The sequence below is a fragment of the Sciurus carolinensis genome, chromosome 9 (genome assembly GCF_902686445.1).
Source record: "Sciurus carolinensis chromosome 9, mSciCar1.2, whole genome shotgun sequence".
In the NCBI taxonomy this organism is placed as follows: domain Eukaryota; kingdom Metazoa; phylum Chordata; class Mammalia; order Rodentia; family Sciuridae; genus Sciurus; species Sciurus carolinensis.
This window is the reverse complement of record NC_062221.1, coordinates 122,264,823-122,275,023: the sequence shown is the minus strand read 5'-3', so window position 1 is coordinate 122,275,023 and position 10,201 is coordinate 122,264,823. Positions and strand designations below refer to the sequence as shown.

Below are 10,201 nucleotides of genomic sequence, written 5' to 3'. Positions count from 1 at the left end.
ATTATAAATAAACTCATATCCTGTATGTGAAGTTCTCCTTAATTTTATCCTTATAATTATATTATGAGAAGTGTCCCATTATTATACTCCATTTTAGATTTGAATGTGAGAAAAAGGTGTTTTTAAAATAACTGCAAAATCAGGTCACTGTCACTGCCCGTGGCAACAATTGTGCAGGTATTTATCAGAGGGGCCTGGAAATAAACTATTTTTCCTATATTCACTAATTTATAGAGAAAGAGAGACTTTGAGAGAAAGATAGGCTTTGCTTAGAGGAAGAGAAACTTTGCTTATCAGGAAGAGAGAATTTGCTTAGAGGAAGAGAGACTTTGCTTAGAGGAAGAGAATTGCTTAGAGGAAGAGAAACTTTGCTTATCAGGAAGAGAAACTTTGCTTAAAGTTTTAGAGAAAGAGAGGCTTCTACACTTATCAGAGATCTATTTCTTCTTAGTTCTGCTTCTTCTTCTTAAAGGCGCGTCCTGCATCCTGTGAACTAAGGGTGCATCTATCTGAAGTGCTTCTTAGTGATGTGTCCCGCGTACTGCAATCTACCTATCTGTGATCTAGAGGTGTGTTCTCGATTCTCCGCTATGTGATCTGCCTTCCCCCGCTGCCTGCTGCTTCTCTCTGCGAGCTGCTTCTATCTGCTTGCTGCCTTTTCTTCTTCCTTTCTGCTAGTTGCTGCTCTTACTACTGCTCCTTACTGTCGCACCCCTGCCCACTGCCCGCTTATATTCCTTCCAGGAGGCGGAGGGCGGGGCCACGCCAGTTGCGATCAGGGGAGGAGCCTGCTGCCCCATCACAGCAAGGGTTAAAACAAGCAGGCCCGAGCAGGCACACTGGGGAACACCTGTGCACTCGTTGTGCACATGGACTTAACTGAATACGGCCAGTGATAAATCACCTGAGTGTACTTATGTCAATTAACCTCCTCACTGCTGATGTGAGCATGGCACAGCCCCCAACAGGTCACCAATCAGTAAGTTGTATAAGTAGGCTTCAAACAAAAATAAATTACTCTTGCTTTATCTATCAGAAATTACAAAAATGTCTAGAAGAGTTCGTCATAGGTCATTCATTCCAACACTAAATTTCTCATTAAAAATTATCTACATGACTTTCTTCAGCCCATTGCACTTTCTGGGTCTCAATACTCCTAAACCCAGGCCTTCCTAAGTATCACATTTCGCCTCACATTTCTCCCTCTGACAGGCCAGTCTCCTAAGTGTCCACTCTGCACTCGTGGCTTCAAATACTGCTGTTGCTTCCCTCTTAATACTTACTGTCATGTAGCATTGTCAACAGAGAAAAAGTAAGAGTGAACGAGATTAGCACCATTGTGGCTACAATGAACCTTTAATAAATCAGAAGTAATATTACTCCTACTACTTTTAGTATAATGCTCCCTTTCTTAATAAATATTATTATTAGCAGTATCAATAATATGACTAATAAAATTAAGCTCTTACACTTAAAAATAATTTTACAACTTCAGTAATGTATCTTTTCTTACGATTTAATAATTAGGAAAGGACTTAAAATTCCATCTATATATACACCACCAAGCATGAACTCTAAAATATGGACTTTGTCAAAGCGGATTCACCACCTGTAACAAATATACCCTGTAGTGAGGGGTATTGATAAAGAGGAAGCACTGCCTGGTTGGGGCATGGAGAACACAGGGACCCTCTGGATTTTCCTCTAAATTTTGCTGTGAACCTAACACTACTTTAAGAATAGCTTTCAAAACATAAGCAGAAAAATTTACACTCCAGAAAAGGGCAAGGTATGTGCAAAGAAATCAAAATGAAGAGAAAGCACAAGAGAAGAGGGGGGACTTTGCACATTTTCCTACCCAGCAGTTTTCTTTCCTTCTGATTTTGCTAAGTCACTTCGATTAGCTCCTTTAATTTAATTTAATTGCCCTTCCTACCCACATAGGTACAATATCACAGAGCCCATGAGAGAAATTATGAAGTCTGGAAAATTAACTGTTATTCATTAAATATTATACATATATGTGAAATAATTAATAGCTGACTCTATCTTATCAGTGCATTGATCATAAAAAAAAAAAGATTTGACACTTAAGAATTTTTTATGTAAGAAATGATGTAGATTTTTAAGAAAGAATTAAGGGGAAATTATCTGGCCAAGCATCAGAGATCAGACGTCTATTGGAAAGAAACCTCATATGGCAAAAATTATAAACATTGCAATAGCAACTGGTGACTATTTATTACCGGTGTTGTTTATAATGTTTTAATCATGCCTTTAAAAAAACTAATATTATAATAAACATGACTGGGATTTAAAACATCTCGTATGAAATGTAACAACGTTTCTGGAAAGAAGTTCAATATTAAATCACTTGCTTATATTTAGTTTTAAAGTAATTTTGTTATTTTGCAGAGGCCTATCAGCCAAAAATATAATGTGATTTGTTAGAATGTAAGTACTTTTGTAGGTAGAAGTCAAGTCTCTCCTATTCTTCATTGTATCCTACTACTAAGCACTAATGTGGACACAGTTAAACACATGTGAATCAAGTAATGGAGTATTTTATTTAAAACAATATACTGTTTCCTAGACATATTCAAAATCTAATGATGTGATCCGAATTAAATAAAGTCACTTAAAATAATTTGGCTTGTCTTAATGGTCACTTTGAGATCAAAGTTCCTCATGAAATAGACAAAGCTTTCGAAAGAAACTCTAAAAGTCATAGAAGCAAATTTAATCTAATTTAATCTGAGGTATATATTTCCTGTGGTCTACATTATAATCTCATTGTGCCTGAACCAAATAGGAAATCCAGTTTAGTATAAAACTGACTGGAGAAAGGTAAGGGATTGGTATAGCTTCAAACTGGCCTGACTTCCAGAAAACCTCCATTTTCCCAAAATATCCCTCTGTGCCCTGAGAGGATGCTATCCTACTAAATGAGACAACTATAAATTTATCAATTAACAGATTTTTATTTCTCAAGACATTATTCTTTCTTGAAACAGTAATTGAATAGAGAGAGATTAGAAAATCCACTGATACAATGTCAGAATAGAGTAGATATTTTTTCCATTTATATAATTTTAATGGTTTAGGAAAAGAAACTAAAATTTTTATCTAGTTATACTCTCCTTTTGCCCCCAGTTCCTCAACTTGCCCTCACATTTAAAACCTGCTGGAATGGGTACCCACTGCGCAGGTGTGAAAACTTCTATTAAAAGTCTTGTGAGGGGATGTCTGCACCCAGCCTCGGGGAGCGCCTTCCTGAAAGATGTTGTGGCCTATGTTGAGGTGTGGTCTTCCAGTGGGACAGAAAATTACGCAAAAACGTTTACCAACCAACTCCTGGATATGGAAGCAAAGGTTTCAAAGACTTTTAACAAACACATAACTCGTCGTTTTCAAAGATGGGTTCCAGAGCACTTGGGACAAAGCCCAGAAGAGAGGTGGGAAGCTGGTGTCGGTGCTCTGGGTGGAAAAGTGCCGAACAGGCGGCGCGCGCGTGGAGGAGTCGCTGTTCCCTGCCGCCAGCACCTGCGAACTCCTACTGGGCCTGATGCTGAGGAAGCGTAAGTGTATGCAGCCCAAAGATTTTATTCCTAAAACACCAGAAAAATGACAAAAGACTTCAAAAGAAATTTGAGAAGATGACTGAAGAGCTACAAAAGCAAAAGACAAATCTAGTTAACGACGTGCCTGTCCTCTTATTTGAATTCCATGGCTCCTTGGTGTATAGTCCCACAACTAAAATCAGCACAATGGAGAAGAGACTACAGGAGGTGAAGGAGAGGAGGGAGAGACTTTCCCCTACCTCTTCCCAGATGACTGAGCCGTCTCACGAGAATCCAGGTAACTCTGGGTGCAAAGCATCTTTGAACACGTCACATGGTTCTTGTGTTCAGATGAATCCTTTGCTGGTGGCTTACACACATCTTTGGATGATCTCGGTGGAAAATCAGGATGTGGAAATCAGGGAAGCAAATTGGGAAGGGCCGCAGATGGAAGTAGAAACGATACGTGCACATCCTCGTGTGTGTTAGAGACAGAGAGCTCTCACTTACCAGCAGCGGCCAGTCACCTCCATGGGTCAAGCCCTCAGAGATCCCTGATTCCTCCTCCAAAAGAGGAGGAGGTAAATTGGCAGAAAGACGCTATCGGAGAAGTAGTCACCCCGGACGAGAGGCAAGCCAAGGGTGTCACTGAGAGGTTTGGTGAGAAATACTGCTCGTCTTCTGCAGTGTCCATGGCAAAAGTCTACCTTTCAGAGCGTCCAAGGCCCTGGAGTTCCTCAGCAAAGAGAAAAAGAACAACTATGGGCTTAGGTTCGCCTCCCGAAGGGCAGCCGAAAAAAAAGGAGGCTCAGCCGGAAGCCTGTGGTGCCTGGGCTGCAGCTCAGGGTGGAACCCAGCCCGCCGCTCACGGCCAGGCCTGCCCCCTCCACTCCTGAACGCGGGGAGGCCTACGAGGACTATTTCTCCCCTGACAACCTGAAGGAAAGGGGTTCGGAGCAGCTTCCTCCTGGGTCTCTACCTCTGCCAAGCCCTGGTCCACTGGGCTGCAGAAGTCTTTCTAGGAGGGACAGAATGAGCATATTAGAAATGTCTGATTTTTCCTGCATTGGTGAGAACCCCAGATCAGTCCCTGTGTCTCCGTTAACATCGAAAACTTGCTCCCGACTCCAGAAACCTGCAAAATGTGAACAGAACACAGATTGCATTTGCCTGTCTGCAGAGGAGACACCTGCTGCTGAAGAAGGCCAGGGGTGTGCCGGGCAGGCTGAGGACACCCGCCTAGGTGGAAGCCCTGCTCGACCAGAAGGACGCAAGGGGGACTTGCATCCTCCTGAGGGAAGGTGGGAGGATGTGCGAGGATCCCTTAGTGTAAAGAACAGGCAGAAGGAAGGCTCCACTTCCCAGGGCCGGGCTCTTCTGGAGGCGAAGCACCAGGCGATGGCACACTGCATTTGGGGGCTGATTGTAATGTAGAGAAATCTACAGAAGAAAAGGAAAACTTATACACAGGATGTAGCAAAAGTATGTGAATCTTTTTAATATTATGAAAATCCATAACAGTGTATCCACATTTAAAACCTACGCCATTCTTCATAATTTAAATTGTTTTTCTGATTTTATTTTGAAGAATGTGTTTGATAGCTCCCAGTGATACAACTTTAGGGATGCTTGCTGCTCTGGAATTCCTAGGCTTATGGGTCAGATCTTGTTGTGGATAATTTCCCCAAGTTTTCTCCCTGGTACAGATGGAAGGGACCAGAGTACCTGGCCTGAGCAGTGGACCATGGCCACGTTCCTCCTGTTCCTTGTGAGCCACTGTGGCACACCAGGACTTTAAAATCCGGGCTCACACCCAGAGACTGTTCATGCACCAAGAAATTGAGATGGCATGAGCCATTGATTCTGTCCAGGAAGGAGGTGTGAAAAGTCAACTTTGAAACATCAAGATTTATTTTTGAAGAAGCTTTGGATAATGTTAATTTTAATCCTACCTGTCCTTTAATTGGAACCATTATGAGGACTTATTTATCAACCAGTATAATAGACCATATAACTCTCACAATTGCAGTAAAAGTAGCAATAATAGACATTTTTGCACTTAAATCAAAATTGAAGAAATCTTGGGTCTGACCATCTTCACCTAAAGATTTGGTTAAAATATGAATAAGACCCAGTTGGCTCTAAGTCATTTCTCTAGTCTTCAAGTGGTTTTAACCACCATTTTCAAGAGGGAGAAGTCACTAGGGATGAAATAACCAGAAGTGTTACATATCTTTTCCTTGAGTATAAATTCCCCAGTATTGTCTCACTAAAATATTAACATAATTTTCCATACTTTAATATTACCACTTATTTTTCTCAACATATGCCAGCAAGAAATTGTAACTTAAGCTTAGTGTGTGTTTTAACTGTAGACTCGTGTTGATTCTAAAGTGAAGGAGAAGTAGTTTGCATATGGACTGTTCTGGTAATTCAGGACACCATGTTTATAAAGCTGATGCTGTCACTGTTTTTAGCTAGTGTGTTTTTAAGATTTTGAATAGCTCTCGGTGACACATGCATCAAGTGGAAGAACACTGGTTCCAGACAGTGTCATCTTAAATCCCAGGGTCAGTGGGAGTGGAGTGGTCCTCAGGGCGGACGAGGCTCTTGTCCCAGGGCTGGGCCCGGGAGACCCCAGGCCTGAACGCCTGGCTTACGTGGGAGAAGACGAGGGGCCAGCACGGTGGGCTCCCTGGGACTTGGAGACGCTAGACTGCGGTGAGGGTGGGTGTGGGCCATCACATGGGTGTGCAGGCAGCCTCTGTGCCACTCGCTCTGACTCAGATGGGAGTGATCCTGTGCCCTGATATGGAGCATCTTCTAGAGTCTCCGGTTTCTCTTCATGGCATCCCCAAGAGACGGAAAGTCATTTGATCCTAGGGCAAGAAGAGACTTCCATGCCCAGTGAACCTCTCACTTGCATGACGATTGAGACTCCTTGATGTCTTACTGTCTGTGTCAGCCACTGGGACTCGGGGACACCAGCACTTGGGGAGTCCACCCCTGCAACACCTCGCGAAGCCCACAGTTACACGGACACTGCCCCACCAGAGTTGTAAGCAGGCCTGCTGCACGTCACGGTGGGCCCCTCCAGGTCTCCTGTGCTGGAATAAAGTCTCTTTCCCTTCATTTTCAGTTCACCTGTGCTTGTTGCTGTTTTCAGTGTCTCATTGTAAGAAAGGTTTCAAGAGCAAGTTAAAAAAAACTCAACGATAAACTTAAAACTAAATTTCGTTTGAAAAAATAAAAGTCTTGTGTGGGGCTTTAAGCACACCTGAATATCATTAGCAGCAGGCTTCATATGGCCTTGTTGGAGGAAATAATACAAGTTTCAAAGGGTGAAAAGTTAATTGATGTGACACATGGAAATGATGAGCCAGTATATAGAGAAAGCCAATCAAGCATAGTAAAAATTGGAACCTTTGATTCACTCTAGAAATCCTTGCTATACATGCCTTAGAATGCAGTTTGCAACTGCATTTCATTGCAAATAGTTTTTTACAAATGCCTTAAAAGTACTGTCTAACTTATCTGTTCTTTTTGAACCTATATGTTCTTTTTGTATATATATGATTTCTTGTTGTTGTTTACTGAAACTTAAGCCTAAGAAATGTTTCCAAAATCTCATGTAAATGGCCTGATCAGACATAATTTTATTTTCAGTTTAGGTCCTCCATTTTATACAGCACCTTTCCATTTTCGAAGCAATATCTACCTGAGGATTTAACTATTCCAGCTCTGATAAATGACCTCAGGTATCACTGATAAGAATCTAAAACATGTACGAAGCAGTTCAATCTATTCACCATGGAAATACTGGATTGAACTCCTGTCATGAAATAGGTATTATTCTGAGAGCCAAGCATATAGTGGTGAACAGAAGATATTCAATACTTGCCTCTCTGTTAAGTCATAGTTTTTACATTCAATTATCTGGGATCGAAGTGGTTTGAATGTACAGGTAAGAAAAAATCCAACAATATATTTGATATGGCAAAAAAATCAATATGTTTGACATAAATAATTAAGTTGTTAATTTTTCCACTTCTTTTTATTTAAATTTTTGTTACCTGTTAAATAGTTCTTTTAAATTAATTGCATAAGCAGCACATAGATGAATCACCTCATTTACATATATCATTGATTGACTGTTTTATAATTGACACGTCTGTGAGTTACATATCTGATATATAATATAAATATATATAGTAAAATGTTCATTCTATATATTATTTCTAATAAAAAATATGTGTATTTACCTATGTGATTCTATATTTAAAATATGATTTACCTAAGTAATCAGGATAAGACAATTAGAAAAATGTTCAAATACAATTCTTATTAGTTAGGTTTTGTTCAAACTCATAAATACATATTTGTCCAGTATACCCATCCTTAAAAATGTGTGTCATATATAGTATGAAGATCTTCAGATGACAAGAGCAAATGAGCTTTGGGGCTGACCATTCAAATCCATCTAAAGATTGTAGAACTTTTCCCTACAAGAGTATTGAGTATTTCTATCAAAAACTCCCCAGAGCTTATAGGAAAGATTAAACACTTTGTAAGATCTATATTACTATGACTGTAATACTGCATTTCTTAAAATCTATTTATAACAAACTAATAAAAATAACTATCATTTGATAATCAGAACAATAAATAATTCTGATTAGTAATTAATATAATCTTATTTTACTCTGTGATTAGGCATTTGACTCAATATGGGCAAATCAAGTTACAGACAATTGTTACTACCAATTAGAACTGTGGTCTCACTCCTTAACCTTGAATAGTAAAATCAATCACTCACTCAAACTGAAAAACTCTTAGAGATGACAGATGCTTAATCCACAGAGCCAGGGTCACATCAGAATATAGCCTGATGCCCTTTCTTTAACTGGTGCTAAAAACAGCAAATCAATTAAACAAACAAGCAAAAGAAAGTTGAAGTGAAAGGTTTCTCATGCTATTCTCTATAATTTGCTCAGTTTTAGAAAAAAAAAACTGCACACTAGTATATTTGATAGTGTGGATTATAAATATCTACCAATTTCAATGCTCATTTAGTTTCTATTTTCACCTTTGAAATCTAAAATTTTTCTACTTGCATAAAAAAAGCTAAGTGTTGATGTAGTGTTCTCTAACATGATAAAGACATCCTCAACAGAATGAAATATTTATCTTTCACAAGGAATATGGTTATTTTTTATTTTATATATACTACAGCTACTTTTCAAATAAATCTTGAAGTGTTTTCCTTGTCCAAAGATGAGTTCTTTTTGCAGTAGATTTCTCTAAAGTCTTCTTTGAATTCTATAGTCATGAGTTTCAATGTTGACTCTAGCACAGGGCTTGCATTTTAAAGGGAAATGTGAGTTTTATCTCTACTATTAGGTTTTAATATTATTGATTGTGGTGAAGATTCTGTTTATGTTAGTAATTATGCTCTTAAGGTCAGGAGACTACAGACATCTTCATGTCACATGCAACTTAAGTCACCTCAGGCAAGTTACTTAATTCATCTAAGTTTCAGTTATGTCACAGATGAAATATGTTTAAATCCTTGGTGTAGATAGAATTCATTGAGTTTGTGTTAATCAAGTATAAGTATAATGTCCCAATTAATAAACATGAACTAATTTTTTAATGTTATCACTGATATTATTGCATTTGTTGTGATTAGAATTCTTTGCTTTACTTTTGATAAAATTTAGATAAAATAGCTTACAGAAATATAAAAAATTAACATTTTGTACTTTTTTAAGGAAACAGCTCTCAAATAACTGCTTATGGCAGAAGGTAAAGCAGTAAATTGTTGGAGAAATTCTCTTGATAATTATGAGATTTACGGGGAGATAATGTGACTTTTTCTTTCTACAAGTAGCTTCTACCCTGCTCTTCCTAGCCTTCCTCATTCTTCATCTTTCTATGTTGAAGATGTCTTAGTTCTTGTTCCTAATAGGATTAGGTATCTCCTTTAAACACTCTAAAAGAAAAAAAAAAATGGAAACCACATACAAGCTGACTTAAGAAAAACACAAGCTTATCTTATCCAGACTATTTTATATTTTCTCTGTTCGTGGTGTATAAAAGAGCATTTGTAAATCATTAAGAATTAAATTTCTAACAGTTTCTGTAATATTATATAGCTTTTATATAGTAACAAGATCATAATACAACAAAAGAATTTTTGGTGAGGAGCAAGGTAAAGCAAACATTTGATAAAATGATTTGTAAAGGGAGAAAATAGCCTATAATCAATTTATGGATAGTTTAGCCCTAGATGCTGTAGACCACTAAGTGTGTTACAAAATTACAAAACAAGATAGATTGTTCTGCTTTCTTGGTTTTGTCAGAAATGACATAATTTGTCAATGAAAAGATCAATGGATATGCATTCTTTATTACAATGGATTTTTTTTTTTTTTTTTTTTTTTTTTTGCAATGCTGGGGCCTTGTGCTTGTAAGTTCTCTACCAACTGAGCCATAACCCCAGACCTACAAAGAATTTTTAATATTACTTGATCAATCAGAATTTTCCAAAAAATAAGAATGTCATATCAAAAACAAAGTGATAAAATTTCAAATGTAGTCTAGAGTAGTGTTGTTTTCCAAAGGGACCTAGAGTCATAGAT

The 10,201-nt window shown here is 38.3% G+C and overlaps 1 protein-coding gene across 1 annotated transcript; it reads left to right on the top strand.

Moving 5' to 3' along the window:
• The first annotated feature begins 949 nt into the window (after positions 1-949).
• Positions 950-6,370, top strand: LOC124993745 (microcephalin-like). The gene is given in 7 exon segments (XM_047565523.1): positions 950-979; positions 3,154-3,401; positions 3,403-3,622; positions 3,624-3,897; positions 3,900-4,339; positions 4,341-4,985; positions 6,065-6,370. Coding segments are annotated over 7 exon segments (2,163 nt in total).
• Positions 6,371-10,201: the final 3,831 nt, after the last annotated feature.